The 18,334-nt window shown below is 50.1% G+C and overlaps 1 protein-coding gene across 1 annotated transcript in view; it reads right to left on the bottom strand.

The window, feature by feature from the left end:
* The window catches only part of DNAH9 (dynein axonemal heavy chain 9), a 339,411-nt gene that overhangs the window by 33,638 nt on the left and 287,439 nt on the right, over positions 1–18,334 (bottom strand). Inside the window, exons 62-66 of the mRNA XM_045487400.1 lie at positions 10,556–10,683; positions 7,884–8,111; positions 4,297–4,488; positions 3,104–3,295; positions 369–539 (exon numbers count right to left, since the gene is read on the bottom strand). Coding sequence (XP_045343356.1) covers positions 369–539; positions 3,104–3,295; positions 4,297–4,488; positions 7,884–8,111; positions 10,556–10,683 — 911 coding nt within the window. The remainder of the gene's footprint in view (positions 1–368; positions 540–3,103; positions 3,296–4,296; positions 4,489–7,883; positions 8,112–10,555; positions 10,684–18,334) is intronic.

Here is an 18,334-nt window from a genome sequence, read left to right as displayed (position 1 = left end):
AAGGAAGGAAGGAAGAAGGAAGGAAGGAAGGAAGGAAGAAAGGAAGAAAAAGAAAGAAAGAAAGAAAGAAAGAAAGAAAAGAAAGAAAGAAAGAAAGAAAGAAAGAAAGAAAAAAGAAAGAAAGAAAGAAAGAAAGAGAAAGAAAAAGAGAACGAACGACAAGCAAACCACGAAACCCAACGGCAGGGGCTTCCTGTGATTTAAACAGAGGACCAGCCTGGTGGGTCAAGGCCGCACCAGCCGTGTGCGAGGGGCGGCTGTGCACAGTGTGGTCTGCACGCGCCCTGCCAACGCGGCCAGCGGGAAGGGGCGTCTCGCTGTGCCATCCTCGGCTCCCCGGAAGGATCTCGAGTGGTCCGTCCACATACCTTTTCTTCCCGCGTGGCCCCTGCTCCCTCTCCGGCGTGGCCGTCCCGCGGCTGCAGCTCCAGGACCGTGCGAAAGAGCTTCTCCGAGGTCTGGGTCAGGAAGCCGATCTCGGCGTTGGGGTGCAGGCCGTAGAGGTGGGGCGACTCTGCCGGCAGCTCGGCGTCAATGTACTGGAAGCCGGGGGCAAGCTCGCTCAAACACAGACCGAGACGTGTCTCCCGTCTGCCATCTCCCACTCCGGGTCGTCCTCTGAGGGACGGCGGTGGGTCACAGCAGGCGTGAGGCACCTGCGTCCCTCTGGCCCTCCAGGCGGACGCCGTTCACCAACACCTGCTGAGACGTGGACATGTTCTCCGCCTCCTGGTGACATCCTTTCTGCCAGCCTCGCCTCGACACCACCTGGTTTTGTGTGCCAGGCCGCTTTTCCGGAAATTCCACGCCCATGGGGCCATGCTCCTTTTGCAGAAGCTTGGAGGACTTGATCCCTCTCCAGTCTGCCCTGCTCCTGCCGCTCCCTGGTCTACACCTGTCCCTCCACACACACGGAGGGACTTCTCAGGGTCCTTAAGAAATACGGATCCCTTGCTGGTATGTCACTCAAGCTCTCCCAGGGTCCTGGCCCCCTTGCCCTTAAATTCCTCCCCCCCCAACTCCATTTATCTAAATCAGAGATAACAAACCTAAATGCAAATATGGGACCACAGATGCAAAAGAGAGCTTGTGGGACAAGGCGAGGTTCGCTGATAACCGGGGAATTGGGCCCCTGGCAAAAATTACTTGAATTAGAAACATTTTTTTAATCGTGCCATCCAGGCAATGCACCCCTACGGTTGCTTAGGCTGGGTCCCCAGCTTTGAAGGCTCCCTTTCCTCTCCGGATGTTCTGAGTGCCCTTTCTAGTTCTTTCCACTACACAGTGAGAAAGTGCCCCTCAAGGTTGGTTCCTAATTTGATTTTGATGATTTCTTGGTGTGAGCATCCTTGAGTCTAAGTGAAAGACTGCTCATCCCTCAAAGGCAAACTTGTGTATTTATTTTTGTATTTCTTCCCGCCCCCAGCACACTCCTGAACTCTTGGTAGGTGCCCTGTAACCACCTATTAACTGGTGGATTAAAGATAGATGTAAAGGGGCGCCTGGGTGGCTTAGTTGGTTGAGTGTCTGACTTCGGCTCAGCTCATGATCTCACAGTTTGTGAGTTCAAGCCCCGCATCGGGCTCTATGCTGATGGCTCAGAACCTGGAGGCTGCTTCGGATTCTGTGTCTCCCTCTCTCTCTGACCCTCCCCCACTCACACATTCTCTCTCAAAAATAAACATTTAAAAAAAGAGAGGTGTAAAGAAAATCCTCACTTGTTTTGAAGTGTGCAAACCACACCGTTTTTGCCCATTTCTGGCTCCAGCCTCTTGTTGGACTGCCCCGTGGACACTAGGGGGTGCTCTTGCACAAATTTCTTGGCTAAAGCCCTGAAGCCTTTTGGTAAAGTAGTTTAAAAATCATCTTTTTTAAAAATTTAAATTCAAGTTAGTTAACATACAACGTAGTCTTGGCTTCAGGAGTAGAACCCAGTGATTCATCTCTTACCTACGAAGCTCAGTGTTCACCCCCGACAAGTGCCCTCCCTAATCCCATCCCCCATTTAACCCGTCCCCCCACCACCCACATTCCTCTTTTTTTCTTTAAATAGCCTTACCATTTTAAATTTCTTTTCATAGGTCCAAGGTTTTCTGCATTGAATGACTTTGACATCTTATCTTTTTAAATTTTATGAATTCAAAAAAAATTTTTTTTTTTTAAGTTTGTCGTTAATGTCTTGATGACCGGTATTTCCTTTAAGTTTGGTATTCAAAGTTATTTTAGGCATGTTCAAAGTCAAGCGGCAAAAAAGATTTTTTTAAAAAAATTATCTTCTAATCTATCTCCCGTGGCAGCCTAAATGGGCAAAGATGGGCACTTTAAAAATAGCTGTGGCCACAGTGAAATGAGAAATCGGAAGAGCTCCCTGGGAATGTGTGTGTGCACATGGGTGTGCGTGTCTGTGTTCACAGCAGCCCTCAGAGAACAGGAGGGCTAAGTGATCTGCCCACAAGCTCCTGTCCCTCTGAAGATACCTAGAATCACTAATATAAACTTTACCCAAAGTTGGCTAAATTCTGAACCTGGAATTTTCTTCCTAATGGCTTTGTCAATATCTTGGATGAAAGCAATCTAATGAAAGCCCCAGATGTTATTTGTAGAAAAAGAGCGACAAATAGAATTATTGAACCAAGCATCAAGAATAGAAAGATCTCCAAAAGCTCAATTGTTATCACTAATTTGAGGCGAGGCACCCAACAGCTCTCAAACCGAACAGGGCAAACCTGGGGCTGAGAACCGAACTCCATATGAGCTCTGTTCTTTATTTTTGTATTAAAAAAAAACATTTTTTCTCACCTTTGTTTCTTTTTTTGAAGGATAGAGAGACAGAGCGCGAGCAGGGGTAGGGGGCAGACAGAGAGGGAGACACAGAATCCGAAGCAGGCTCTGGGCTCTGAGCTGTCAGCACGGAGCCCGACGGGGGGCTCGAACCCACGAACCTCGAGATCATGACCTGAGCTGAAGTTGGATGCTCAACCAGCTGAGCCACCCGGGGGCCCCTGAGCTCTGTTCTTTAGGCCATTCCTCCCTGACCCTGTGTGTGCATCCTGGTCCTGCAGAACAGAATTGAAGGAAGGCCCAGGTATGAGCAGAGCCTTACCTGATGGTAACCAGCATAGTCCAGGTTGCCCGGGAGTGGGAACCCGGGTGCCAGGCACAGCTCTCCTTCTAGCATTTCCGGTCTGATGAATTCCTCCAGATAGGTCCTGCAGAGCCTCCGGTCCCAGTCGTCTGTGATGTGGCCTCCATACATGATCTCTCCAAAGAGGTAGCGCAGATCATCATAGGGGACCTGGGACACAGGGAAGAAAGACCTCCGCACAGACATCGGGGCTGCCCTGACGCGTGGACAGAGTGTCAGCCGCAAGATGGGATGCCTCTCAAATTAGAAGCAACGCTTTCTTCACCTGCATACCCCTAGTGCCCCGAAGAGTCGGGCACGCCTGGGGGCTCACGAAATGCTTGAGAAGTTACAGCCAAGGGTGAGGAGAGGCAAGGTGCCAACCCCCTTGCCTATATGCCTCCCCTCTTCCACGGTCATTAACTGTGGCAATCAAGTCAGGCTTTACCTACAAGTCCTTTAAATAAGCAAATGTCAAATGGAATAAAGGAAGGACCAGGATACTTGTCTAATTTCCTGCCATTGCTTAGCGTATTAATTTATGGTCTCCTTCCAAAGTTCAAAGTGAATGAAATAGAGCACGAAAGTCACGATATTGGAGTCAGGCGGGAAACCACTTGGGGAAAGCCATGTCTCAGTGCACGAAATGAGGAGACGGTGCTATGGGGGGCAAGGGCCGTGGAGCTGGGGGCAGAGGAGTCGCTTAGGGCTTCTGGGCCTGATTCATGTGCCCCACCAGGAAGGGGAGGTGGCCTTTGCTGATACTATGTTTGGCCTGCTAACTAGAAGAGCCTTCATGGTCTACACATTCCCTTAAATGGTGTTCTTGGCTGATTAAACTGGGAACTTGTATCGGGTGAGCATGGGGTCTCTTCTGCCAATCCACAACACCCCACCATGCCGCAGGCGCACAGGGGTGGTCTGGTGGGCCCTGGGACAAAGAATCACACCAGGCGTGAGCCACCAGTTTGGTCTCCTGAGCTTTCCTGGCCCTGACATCCCGTGGTGCTCTTTTCGGCCTCCCGCTGGCCCCGGGCTGGTCCTTCCTCCCTCTACTTGGAGAGGGTCTAGATGGTCCCCAGCGTGCGCCCCCTTTACCCTGTGCCGATGCGACATCATCCTTCCGAGAGATGGCCCTCCCCACCTCCCCCCGTGCCGGCCGGGAACTTTACCTTTGCGTTGGCCTCCAGGAAGTTGTACAGCACGTTCACAGAGATGGTGAGGTCCCCAGTGTTGAAGGGGTAAGGGCAGTTCCATCCCTGCGGCCCAAACTTTCGTCTCTCCGCCACCACCCCGTGAAAGTAACAAAGAGCAAAGAGGATGCTCTTAAACTCCGTCTCCCGGGAGCACATCTCCAGCGTGTCCTGAAAGAAAAGCATTGCCTCCAGTGTTAGCAAAGACCTGCCGTTGTGCAGCACAGAGCAGGGTGCGGGTTATGGCGGCCGGAAGTCACGCTGGACGAGGTCACCGTACATCCTGGTTAGGTTTTTGAGCCACAGTAGGAATGCAGGTCGCGCTGTGGGTCAGTGTGGGCTCAGGGTTTGAGGGGACCTTGCAGAGGGGCTGGGTTCTAGATTAGAATCTGAGTTAAGATTTAGGTTCAGGTGATGACAGGGTTTGCTTTACAGTTAATGTTGGCACCCGTGGACATGCCAAGCATAGCTAACGGGAAACAGGATAGTGGGTCCTGAGAGTTGTGTTGGTCTTAGGAGTATCACTTTGTGCTGGGGTGTGGGTGGGGACTCCTACAGCATCATCTCTGATTTCTCCCCTTCCCGCTATGCTTTTCTTTCCTTTTTATTTTTTTTTAAGGTTTTATTTATTTAATGTCTGTACCGAACATGGGGCTTGAACTCATGACCCTGAGATCTCGAGTCGCAGGCTCTACCGACTGAGCCGGCCAGGTGCCCCACTTGCCACGCCTTGCTTGCCCATCGTGGGACTGTCGTAGGTGTAATCGCTGCTTGTGTGGCTGAGGTTGCTGCTGAGGGAGGGACGGGACACGAGAGAGACAGAGGACTGCTGCGCCCTTCACCGTAAACCTGACAACATCAGAATAAAATAACCGTCCCCGATCAGCACGGCTAGCAGCGGTAAAAAGAGCTCCGTCCTGCAGTTTGTCCCTTAAATGGTTAAAATCGGGCTCTGAATTATAGGGGGTGTTCACGGGGGCCTTGGTTCCAGGGCACCCGTAAAAGCAGAATGGAACAATTAAAACCCTTGCGAGCAATGGATATACCCGTAAGTCTGTCTCTGTTTCTCAGAATGAGTCACCGAAGATCGCTCTCAATGGCCAAAGACCCAACGGTGGTGGGGACAGAATAGCCAGGGAAAGCCAGCACCCTTGGGATTTATTTCCCCGCAGCCTCATAACCAAGGCTGGACAGGGGTTTGGCAGGGAGAGAGACCCAAGGACAAGGGTCCGTGGGTAGGCTGACAAGATGAAGCCACGCAATGAATATAGGATAATAACCCTACAGAGGGATAATCTTGTATAATTAATCATTAGGAGATTTGGTATCTGAGGCAACTATGGCCCTTCTCCCCGGATCTGCCCAAGACCCTCAAGGCAAAATTGCTGAGAGTAGTCTGTGACTGTGCCCTTAGACGGAGCTTGCTAACTAACCGATTTCCCAATGCCTTTTTCTTTTCAATTGTTAATTAAAAACAAAAAATTCCTGGTGGAATACACACCATAGAATCTGTCACCTGCACCATTTTGAAGCGAACGTAGCTCCATGGCATTGCGTATGTTCACCCTGTTGGGCAACCCGGTGCCTTTTCTGGGCAGAAGTGGTTTTGCCTGGAACGAGCTACTGCCTTCCGGGGAAAGAAGGCTATCGATTTCAAAGTCGAGACTGTAGATTTCCCTTATGTGGAATATAAGAGGTAGAAAATTTAGAAGTTCTGACCTCTGGTACAGAGTACCTAGGGGATTAGTCAAGGCCTCTTTAGGAAGAAAAATGTATTATTTTATTTTATTTTATTTTTATTTTACTTTATTTTATATTATTTTATTTTATTTTACTTTATTTTATCATTTTACTTTATTTTATTTTTCTTTAACATTTTACTTTATTTTAAAATTTAAAAAGAAAGGAATGAAAATGCCCCTGGAAAAGAGAGCACCCTACTTTCTGCTTCATGTTGCAACGGGCAGGTGTTTCTTAACAAAAACAGCCTGAATTTCCTGGCCATGTTTCCCCATTCCCGGTTCTGGATTATGAGTGGGTCTGGGGGTTCGGATGGGAATGGAGTGAAAAAGAGGGCTGGAAAAGTTTTGCTTCTCCTTCTCTTTCCTCTCCAAGTGGAACTGGAGCTTCCTCTCCAAGTGGGAGTTTTCTTTCCTCTCCAAGTGGGACTGCTTGATCCCCACACTACAAGGGGAATCATGCACTCAGTAAAAAAAAAACACAAAAAACCCTTCACATTAGGGGCCCTGGGTGGCTCAGTCAGTTGAGTGTCCGACTTCAGCTCAGGTCATGATCTCATAGTTTGTGAGTTCGAGCCTCATGTCGGGCTCTGTGCTGACGGTGTAGGGCCTCCTTGGACTCTCTCTCTCCCTGCCTCTTCTCACCCGACTCTCAAAATTAACAAATGAATAAAAGTTTAAAAGAGAAAAATAAAACCCAAACCCCTTCATGTTAGTCTAAGTGAAACCAGGCCCCAAAGGGCCCTTAGTCCTGGTGGTTTATGTGGGGTTGGTGACAACAGGTGTCCTGTGGGACGGCCCGTTTCAGGGTTCCTAGATGACCCATTGGGGACTTGTGTCGAGTTAGAGCAGGGGCTCTGAGAAGCCAGAGACACAAAGAGGATCATCGGAGAGGACAGATCCTAGAACCCTCCCCGTGGACTCCACTGAGGCCCAGCGTGGCAGATGGACTTTAAGGTGGCCCCCAACCTCCCGGCCTTCACGCCTTCGTGTATTCCCCTCCCCAGGATGGCGCAAATCCCTGAGGAAGAAGCTACCAGACAGCCTGCCTTCGGGAGAAGATGCAAAAAGCCTGAGCTACAGACTTTGCAAGTGCGACTTCACACATGGAGTGAGTTACCCACCACCCTATTGTTGGCTTTCAATACACGCCCCACAACACGAGTCTTGGATTCCCAGTAATGGGCCTTCCGGTACCTACATCTGAGCCCGATGCCCTGCTATTTATTCCCAGTTCCATTGTCCCCAGAGTGGCCTGTACATTGGGATCTTCTGGAGGGCTTGTTACAACACAGATTCCTGGGCCCCACCCCAGAGTTTCTGATTCAGCAGGTCTAGGGTAGGACCTGAGAACTGGCATTTCTACCAAGTTCCCGGGCACTTCTGCCGCCCTGGGGGCCACGCGTTAAGAGCCTAACATATGATTACGATCCCCACATCTGACACCTGGATTCTCTGGACCCTCGACATTCGAGATGCACGTAGATGTCAACTGTCACCGCGTGAACACGGGTGTCAACCCCCTGCTTGAAGACAGCGCGCGACCGGTGTGTGACATCGGATTTCTAGCAACGTGGCCCCTCTCCACCTTGGGATATTTAGGTAGCACGGAGGCTTGCAGAGAGCTCCCCCGTGCCTCTCGCCGAAGAAAGCCCACCCTAAGCTCAGCTCCCCCAGGCGTGTCTGGGAACTGAGAGTTGGGTTGCACTCGGTGGGCCCTGGGAGGAGGCCGGTCACAAAGGGAATATGTTTCGCCCACATGGCACTGCTCTGAGCCCAGTCGCCCCCTCGCCACGCCCCCCCCCCCATCCCTCCCCGGGGCTGTACCTGAGTGAAATTGTCCAGGGCCTTGTGTAGGTTGGTGTGCATGCCTGTGGGAGGCTCGTTGGTGATCTTGATGGAGTTTTCCAGGATTCCCTGGGGGATGATGTGGCCCTCAGGGGAGGGTGCTGGCTCCGCACTGATGAAGACCCTGAACTCTGGGTGGCTGTTCTCACTGTGTTCCTCCAGCTTCTTCTCCAGGGTGCTCAGCCACTTGGCCACCAGGTGGATGTTCTACTGGGAAGGAAAGATCCCAACACCCCCCACATGCAGGCATCTGCTTAGTTTTGTCAGCAGCAAACAGTTTCTGGAAGGCAGCTAGAGGAGGGACCTGGCCATCAAATACAGCTCACTGCAGCGGGAATCTTGGGGTTCCCAGCAATGAGACCTGCCAGTATCTTGCAGCAGAACCCTATCTCTTGATATCCCAAGTCTCCTTGGCACATTGTTGTCAAACTGGACTATGCATAGGAATCCGTCCCCCACCCCCATCTCCCCAGAGGGCTTCTTTTTTCTTTTTTCATTTTTTTTTAACGTTTTATTTATTTTTGAGACAGGGAGAGACAGAGCGTGAACAGGGGAGGGTCAGAGAGAGGGAGACACAGAATCGGAAACAGGCTCCAGGCTCTGAGCTGTCAGCACAGAGCCCCACACGGGGCTCGAACTCACGGACCGCGAGATTGTGACCTGAGCTGAAGTCGGATGCTCAACCGACTGAGCCACCCAGGCGCCCCCCAGAGGGCTTCTTAAAACGAAGATTCTTGGGCTCCAGCCCCGAGTATCTGATTCAGGGGGTCTAGGGTGGGGCCTGAGAATTTGCACTTCTAACAAGTTCCGGGTGATGCTGAAGATGTTGGTCCCCGGGCCACGCTTGAAGAGTCACACACACAGTCCACACGCTCCAAATCCAGATCACCACATCTGACACCTGCCTTACTTGAACACTTGCTACACAAAAGCGGGGCCCATGGACCAGAAAAGTTGGCATTACCTGGGGGCTAGGTGGGAACGCAGATTCTTCGGCCCCACCCAGACTTCCTGAATCGGCGCATTTTGATACGATCCTGGGGTGACTTGTGAGCGTGTTACAATTTGAAAAGCACTGATGTCAACTTCTCGTGGCTAGCTTTCTGGAGTCCCCTCGCCCTCTCTGCAAACCATTGTGCTCAGTGTGGCCCAACTTATCTTCCTAAAACACACGGGGGCATTTCGGCTCACATACTGGGAAGGCTTCCTGCTCCAAGAGCCAGCTCCTGTGTCTGGTCTTGGAGGCCTTCTCCCCGCCCCCCCCACCCCCCCCCCCCCCCCATGTGATTGCCATCTGTCTGTCTGGTCTAAGCCCACAGTTACTTCTTAGGGCTACTCTGCAGAATGCACCTTTTGCTCCGGAAAGGATAGCCGCTTGGCTTTGTTGCAATATGTTTCATTGTGATGGGCAGATAAAGGCGCCTCGGTAAATATTTGAGGAAGCCTGCTCGCAGAGCCTTAAATACACAGATTAGCACTGAGCACCGGACTCGGCCGCAGCAATCTGGCCTCCGAGTGCCGCTTTCTCTTTAAAAGGGGGAAGTAACATCGGCCATCCTTATTTCACAGAGTTGCTGCAAATAACTGAAGGCAAAGGCAATGGATATGGAAGGGCTGGGGAAGTGAAAATTTGTTAGAGAATTAATTTATAATCACTCTGTCGGAGCTAAGACTTCAGCGGGCCGCCTGGAAAGCCGGGGCTCCGTTGGCCAGGCGGGGCGGGGGGGGGGGGGAACCTTACTTGTTTTATTTTTCCTAGCATCGATTTCTTCGTTGATTCTCCCGCCCAACGGGCTTTTGCTGGGTGTCTACTATGTTCGCGGGGGTGTGCTGGGTGCAGAAAGGTGATGGAGGAGGGGATCTCTCCTAAAGGGAATGTGGTGAAGGACGCGGTCGTGACATAAGTGCCTGTGCCACAGCCACGGCCCTCTAGCAGAGGCGGCTGTAGGCCGTTTGGGAGAAAAGGGAACTGAGCCACTTGTTTCGCCCCGGCCCCAGCTCCCCCTGCAAGTTGCATAAAACAGGGGTAAGGGGACAGGCGGCCACAGGAGAGGGGCCACTTCGCGTCTTCCTGATACGCGTGGGAAGGGATCACCGGGTGAACACGATCCAGCTTCCATGGACTCAACTGGATACCTACTCCCTGAGCAGGCACTGAACAGGATGTGGGTGGAACTATTTAAACTAGAGAGAGTAGGGGCGCCTGGGTGGCTCAGTCGGTTAAGAGTCCGACTTCGGCTCAGGTCATGATCTCACAGTTCGTGGGTTTGAGCCCCGCATCCGGCTCTGTGCTGATGGTTTGCAGCCTGGAGCCTGCTTCGGATTCTGTGTCTTCCCCTCTCTCTGCCCCTCCCCTGCTCGTGCTCTATTTCTCTCTCTCTCTCTCTCTCAAAAATAAACAAACATTAAAAAACATTAAACTAGAGAGAGTGGCGGGGGGTTTGAGGGGCGAGAGACAAGGAGTTATGGAGAGGGGTGGGGAGAGCAGGACCACATGAGAGGGAAGGAGACAAGATCGGGCAGCGAGACGGGCAAGGGTGTGGAAGGAAAGGCGGGGGAGAGGGGCGGCAAGGTCAGAGGAGCCCAGAGACTGTCAGGTCCAGGCAGCTATGGGGTCAAGAATGACCCCCATCGGGGCAGAGAGGTCGTACCTGCAAAATAACCCAGTGACCTTTCTTGGCAGCCAGGTCCAGAGCAGCCTCAGCCACTACCTCCTGTCCTTGCCCCAAAGACACATTGTGAAAGTTCCGGTTGTTGAAGGTGTAGCCGAGCTTTTTACCTGGAAGGGGTATAGAGCTGTCCTTAGAATCTCTTGGGCCCAGGATCTGTGTTGCCATAGGTCCACAAGGAACATTCGCCTGTCTCCCGGTCACTCCCCCAACACAGGCGTGTTTGAGCCTCGAGCCTCCTATGCTAACCCTCTTCCTACCCTCCGTTCGGGGACGGAGGGTACATCTGCCAGCTTTCTGTCCCCAAACAGAAGGAAGCACCCAGCTAGACTTCAATGCTCCCCCATCACACAACCCCCCCCAGGATGGACAGCAATGTTGGTGATCTTCCTGGCAGCTTTCATCTGGAGACCAGGCGTTGGTCCGCTACCCTAGAGGGTGAACGGGCTCCCAGGCCAGCCAGCAGGTGGGTGTGGCCCCTTCTGACTTGCTTGGACCTCTGAATATATTCTCCCCCGAAATCTACTGGGAGGCGTGGCCAGTAGGGGCAGGACCCAGGTAGTTCGGGCTTCCTGTACTTTAGCCATAATAGCCTCCTCCCGTTTTCCCCAGCACACAGACACGTTTGATCTCATCATTCTGCACGTCTGAGAGCAGAGAAGCACAAGGCAAGGGCTTGGCTGTGCAGGTGGAAATGTTCTGCGCCCGGAGAAGGGCGGCCAGTATCGGGAGTGGGGCAAGGGATCTGCCATGTACCAATGTAAATGTCACAATCACCTCCCTGGCTGTGAGTCCAGGAAAACCCTCACACAAGGACATTAACCTTGGTAGGGAGGCCGGCCCGATTCTGCCTGGCTCGCCGGCCGCCGTGAGCCCAACACCAACGATGTTTGGAGCAATTACGTAAGATTCTTTAGACAAAGGGTCCTAAGAGTGAAGGAATTTCTTTCTAGGAAGATAAAGCACGTGAGAGAAAAGAGAAGGAATTTAAAAGAGGAAAAGGATAACCATACGTCCTTAAACATTTCGTTTCAGGGCAACTGAAATCGAAGATGCATTCCGCTACGTGTGCAAGAACACTTAAAGAAAATGGTCAGCACAGGATATTTCTTTAACATACTAAAAAAAAAAAAAAAGTACAGAATCTCCTTCGCAACTGTGTAAGAAAAAGCAGGAGGTTGACTTTTTTTTTTTTTTTTTTTTTTTGCAGTGAGGACCAGTTATGATAGATTCAGTCAAGATGGACCCAAGAAACACCCTTATTAAACGCTATAAATCCTGGCTGGCGAGAGAACCGATGTCAGCTTTCAAACCGGCAATATAAACAACTTATTCCAGAGAAAATACCGGGCTACAAGGCGCCGGGATTATTAGATCGCCTCTGAGACGTTCCGTCTCACAAAGGAGGCTGTTTCTTTTCTTTGTTAGCGAGAGGTAGGGGAAGAGGGGCGCTTCACGGGCCGCACAGGCTGTCGTGGGCAAAGTCCAGCGTGGTCCGGCCCGGATCAGCTCGCATGAATCTGGCGAGGCTGATGGGGAGATGCCGACGAGATTTACAAGGATTGAACGCTCACAGCCAGGATGACTGTGGCACCGGCCGGTGCTGTGACATGCTGGGGCAACCTTGCAGGGTCCCTCCATCTGCGACCGTGGGGCTCTCCAGACACCCTCCCGGGGCATCAGCAAGCCCCCCTCTCCTTCCACAGTCACGTTCTCTGGGGTTTCCACCTTCATACTGTTTTGCGCCGAGGCTCCCCCCCCCAGCCCCCCACTATCTTTAACTCATCTTTCCTTTTCTGATCTCCCTTCCTATTCTCCGTGGGGCAGTGTCACCCAGAATGGTGTCCCATCTTTGCAGGGTGCTTCTTTGACCTCCCGTCCCTGAGGACCGTGGCACCTTCTGTGGCCCTCTCCTGGGCTCCCCAGATACGTGGGGCTGGGAGGAAGGGGAATGTTTTTCTAGCCCACCCTTGTTCCTGGCAGGCTATTTCTTCCCATCCTCATATTAAAAACCCCTTTTCTGGGGCGCCTGGGGGGCTCAGTCGGTTGAGCGTCTGACTTCGGCTCAGGTCATGATCTCGCATTCATTGAGTTCGAGCCCCACGTCGGGCTCTGTGCTGACGGCTCGGAGCCTGCAGCCTGCTTTGGGTTCCGTGTCTCCCCCTCTCTCTGCCCCTCTCCTGCTCATGCTCTGTCTCTCTCACTCCCCAAAATGAATGTTAAAAAAAAAGTTAAAAAAATCCTTTTCCTTTTAAAGCATATGCCATCTGCCTATATTGTCTACGAACTTCTATGTTCTCTGCCCTCCGCCAACTTCCCAGTGAGATTTGCCTTTATCGGGGGCTTTGGAATTCAGTCCAGAGTCCTCCACAAGTCCCGTCGCATCACCATCCCAGTAAACCTCAGTGTTGCTACAGATGACTGAGCCAACATCCAGCCTCATGCTTCCTCATCTTCAAAGATCTTGACTCCATTCTGGTTCTGTTACACACCCCCCGTGGCCGCACCCAGGACGTCACTGTCCCAGAAAACTGTCCCGCGTCTGAAACATTCTTCACTCACGTCTACTCCCATCACTTCCTGCTTTCTTGGCTGTTCACTGTTACTCCCTTGTCACCTGTTATTCTACTTCAGCGAAATGTCCAGTCCATTGGCTCCTCATTTTTTCTTCCTAACCTTCACAATTACTTCCTTCTTCTTATCTTTTTAAATGTTTATTCATTTTTGAGGGGGGGGAGGGGCAGAGAGAGAGGGGGACACAGAATCCAAAGCAGGCTCCAGGCTCCGAGCTGTCAGCACAGAGCCCGACGCGGGGCTTGAACCCGCGAATCGTGAGATCGCGACCTGAGCCGAAGTCGGACGCTTAACTGGCTGAGCCACCCAGGCGCCCCATGCTCTCTCTTATTTTAATATGGACTCAATAATCCTTACTTGGAATGAAGACCTTACAAAATCCTCAACTCTGCTTCCCCTTCTACTTTCTGCGTCACCCAACTTTCGCCAACTTCTCAATCCCGGATGCATTAACCAGAGGGAAAGGGAATACATTTGGTGAACGAGGGGCACCCCAACTTCGTGACTCTCACCCCCGCTGCCGTTTGGCAATCTTGCCACGCGCCCAGGAATTGGCTGCGTTGCCCATTCCCTACTTCCTTTAACATTCCTAGGAGGCTCCGCTCTACTCAGTTTGCGTCACTCTCTGCTTTCCAGGGAAAACACGTGCCATGTGTCAGGGACTCCTTCAATTTCCTGCCATTTTAGCCGCATCCCTGCACGCTCCCATCTCAGTGGGAGAAGTGCCTTCTTCTGCTCCCTAAATCCCATCTCTTCTTAGATCATCAACCTTTGTCTGCCTACTCGCGCCCCTGCTCCCTGGAACACGAGCAAAAGAGTCTCTCTCAACCCCAAAGTGAATATTTTGCCAATCTTGAAGCTGTTTGCTAAAACTGCCCGAGTCCCAGTGGACTGTTAAAGAAACGAGAACAGGGCCAGGAACAATGAGAGGGAGAGGCTGCACGCTACGTGCGGATAATCTGGCGACAGAAACACCAAACTGGAAACCGTTTCTTTGAACACACTGGGGAGCAGGCTTGAACAAATCTAAGCAAGCTCACAGTTCTGACCAGCATGTTGGAAAGAGAAACAGGAAGCAGCGGAAGGCAGAGGTGGTAGATACGGCTTCTTCCTGACCACAACACGGAAATAACCGAAATATTTGGTAAAGCCATGTAACTGAACAAAGGAGGACGCAGACAGAGCAAGACTGTGCTAGAGTCATGTGAAAGACCAGAGAAGATGCCTGTGTGTTAGGGTGGAAAGGGGAGTCCTGGGTTGGGAGTCCTGGGTTGGGAGTGAAGGGGAGTCTTGGGTTGGAAGGACCAAGGACAAAGCTGTGCTTCCAAAGGCCATACAGGAAGGAGCCAACCGAGCTGCCTCAAAGAACAGACGGATTATCACCTCCGTTATAATGCCTTACAATGCTACCGTACTCTTGACATTGTAAAGTCTTTACACGTCTTAGATTTCATCTTCATCCTACAGCGGCCCTAGGAGGCAGGTAAAATGGGTGATTGGAAAAAAAAAATGGGGGACTGCTTTTAAAAGAAGCAAAGGCACGAGCTCATGTGCAAATCAAGAAGGATGGCTCATTCAGGAAGGAGGTGATGAGGAAAGAGAAGAGAAAGAGTGTTACATCAAAGCGCTTTCAAGGATTCATCTGACAAGGCAAGAAGAAAAACAGTGGGGGTGGATGGTCCTAGCTTTTGTGTTGAAACAGAGGCCAAGAAAAGTGAATTGAATTCCCCCCTCCCCTCCTCCTTCAAAATTATTGAGGAAGGAAAATCCTAGAGGAGACTAAGAGCCACAAAGGTGCCAGAAGAGCACAGATTTCTGATCAAGGGTCAGTGGATGAGCTTTAGGGGCTAGAGAGCTCCTAAACTCTACGCAGAACTTTGTCTGTGGGTCTACGCACCTGGGGCGGGGATGAGGGGCTGTGGTGGAAGGGGGCTGAGGCTCAGTCGGCGAAGCGCCCAACTCTTGATTTTGGCTCAGGTCATGATCTCATGGCTCGTGAGGTGGACCCCCGCATCGGGCTCCGTGCTGATGGCACAGAGCCTGCTTGGGATTCTCTCCTTCCCTCTCTGCCCCTCCCCACCCCCCAAATAAATAAACATTAAAAAAAAAAAATAAAGAACTGTCATGTTGAAACAAAGGGATAGAGAAATGAAGGGGTTAAGCACATAAATCACAAACTCGAAAATGGGGAAGGATGCCAAGCTCTGTAAGAGCCTAAGTGGAGTAAAACAGTGAACTGTGATACACAGCCTCTGCCCAAGCATAGAGGCAGTAAGTTTACTTAATAAGTTGGGGCTGAGAAAGGAAAGTGTGAGTCAGTCATGTGGACTGCAAACTTGAGACCAGGAGCCCGTCAGGCAGTCTGATTCCATCCGAGATGCAGAAAGCATGGCTGTTCCCAGAGTATGTGTTCTAAATTGGTGAATTAGAAAATAAATCAAGCCATCGATGAGGCAAGAAGGAAGGGAGAGAGAGAGGAGGCACAGGTGCGTAAGTAATCTCGAGTTGATGAACGGCAATATTGCTTCTAGTAAGGAAAGGTGTTGAGACGAAGCCAAGGGCAGAGCTGAGATAATGTATTCAGAAACAAATCACCAATATGGACCAGGGCGGGGTCAGCTTCCCTGAAATGACAGAAAGCTTCAAAGCATATGATGCAACAGACAGAGGTCAACTGGCAAAGAACAGTAGGCAATTGCTCATTTGCAGGGTATATAAAAGCTTCCGAAAAAGGAAAGATTGAGTGAAAATGAGGAAACTAGATCTGTCAATATGAAAGGAATAAAGTCTCCGGAAGCCAGAAGGAATACAGGACTCTATAAAAGGGTGAAACTCAGGAATAACTTAGCCATGACAACAGTTCTTATGATATTTACTCACTTATTTGTGGATTCATTCAACAAGTATTTACAGAGCACCTTTTCTCTGCTATACTTTTAGGTGCTGGTTACAAAATGGTAAGCAACAGGTCCTGGTCCTTGACCTGAAGGATCTTGGTGACACGCAGGTAGGCATGCTCTGAGGCAAAGATATGTATGGCAGGGGACCGACGGCCTTGCAGGGAGGTCAGGAGAGGCTGATACCTGCAGGGTGAGTAGGCACTGGACTCTTGAATTGCTGGGAGAAATAGTTCAGGTAAAAGAAACCTCTTGTAACACTGCCCTGGGTCAGGAAGGCTCACGATCTACAAGGGCTGTGTGTCTGGAGTAGAGTGAGCTTGGGGGAAGGTAAGATCCAAGGCTTGGCACAAAGGCCAGTCCATGCAGGCCCCACGGACCATGTCAGTGGTACTGGACTTTACCTTAAGAACAATGGGAAGCCACCAGAGAGTTTTAAGGACAAGAGTGATACAGTCGGATGTGAGATTTAGCAAGATGCCTTTGGCTGCAGAGATTGGCAAAAGATTGCAGGCAGGGGGTGAAGAACAGAAAATGGGTTAGGGGGCCACTGGGACAGTCCAAGTGAGACCACGGTGACTCAGACCAGGGAGGCAACAATGAGGACAGACACACTGAGACCAGTCTCACATGGATTTAGGGGTAGAATCCATAGGACTAAATGTGGTGGGTGGCAGAGGGAGTGCTACTGTGACCAATTCCAACATTTCTGGCATGGCCAACTCCGTGAATGGTAGCGGTACTTACTGAGAACGAGAGAGCAAAATTTCCAGAGATAGAGAAAAGTAGGACTTTTCCACTTGAAATGGCACGGCGAACGCTGAGCAGATGAATGGAAAAAACCCACACCAAACGCAGCTCTTGGAATTTCAGAACAGGAGGTAGAGAGATGATCCTAAAGTTTCCAAGGAACAGACACAGGTAACCAACAAAGAAGAGAACAGCACCCTACTGGCATATGATCTCAACCAAACCTAACCGACTTCCTGAAGACAATCGAGCAATGTGGACACATTCTGAGTACAAATCACTTTGCACTTAGCGAAACTACCAAACAAGTATAGGGGCAAAATTGAAGCCTTTTTAGACAGCCAAGGACTATGAAATTTTACTTCCCACGACTCTTTTCTGATGGCATATGCTAGCAAAACTGGGGTGAAAACTGAAAATGAAAGACGCAGGAGGGGCGCCTGGGTGGCGCAGTCGGTTAAGCGTCCGACTTCAGCCAGGTCACGATCTCGCGGTCCGTGAGTTCGAGCCCCGCGTTGGGCTCTGGGCTGATGGCTCAGAGCCTGGAGCCTGTTTCCGATTCTGTGTCTCCCTCTCTCTCTGCCCCTCCCCCGTTCATGCTCTGTCTCTCTCTGTCCCAAAAATAAATAAACGTTGAAAAAAAAAATTAAAAAAAAAAAAAAGAAAATGAAAGACGCAGGATACAAAAATGATAGAACTAAACTAGAATATAAAGAAAATAAGTCCCAGGGTGGGACTTGCCTAGAAAGCCACAGTGTAACTTATCTCTTTTAGAACAGAAGTGGGCCCTAGGTAGAGCATTTTCAAGAAAGATAACACTGGATTCTATTAGATTCTATATAGATAACGGGGATTCTATTCAATTCATACAACTGTGAGATATTAGTGATAATGGCAGAGGGGGCATTTATTTCTTCTTCCAAGAACAAGGAAAAGACATTCGGAAACTCCATGAAAAACTAAAAGCTCTTCGAGAAAATCTTCATCGTAGTAGGAAGCGAACTGAAATTTGATATGACTTTGAAACTCCTTGCTGAGAACATTCTTTGAGAGACCCCTAGAGATTAGGACATTGGATCCATGAAGAAGGATATGTAATCCTAGCATATTTACTTGCCTCTTCAGTGAAGAATATGTATTTATTAACTATGACATAAACCCTATTATCAGTTTTCAAATATTACAGTTAACTTGTAGACTAGGCATGAACAACATGAATGATGGTAACATTAGAATGAATATATATTCATCCTTGTCTACGAAAAACTTAAGGTGCAGCTGATGCGAGCTGGAAAACTGAAATCTCAGCTTACACAGAGGGAAGTCAAGAGAAAGTATCTAGAAATCACAGAATAAAAAATTAAGTTTCACTAACGCTGTTAAAGTGAACATAGCCCATAGAGGAAGTAAACATTTTAATATAGCTATCAGTATTTGGGAGTTTGCAAACCAATTAGATAATTGGATAAAATGGACACATTCCTAAAAACAAATACCAAAACTGACTCAAGGAGAAGCAGAACATTGGAATAGATATATA

This window comes from Leopardus geoffroyi, chromosome E1 (assembly GCF_018350155.1).
Source record: "Leopardus geoffroyi isolate Oge1 chromosome E1, O.geoffroyi_Oge1_pat1.0, whole genome shotgun sequence".
Classification (NCBI taxonomy): domain Eukaryota; kingdom Metazoa; phylum Chordata; class Mammalia; order Carnivora; family Felidae; genus Leopardus; species Leopardus geoffroyi.
This window is presented reverse-complemented; position numbering and strand designations above follow the sequence as displayed.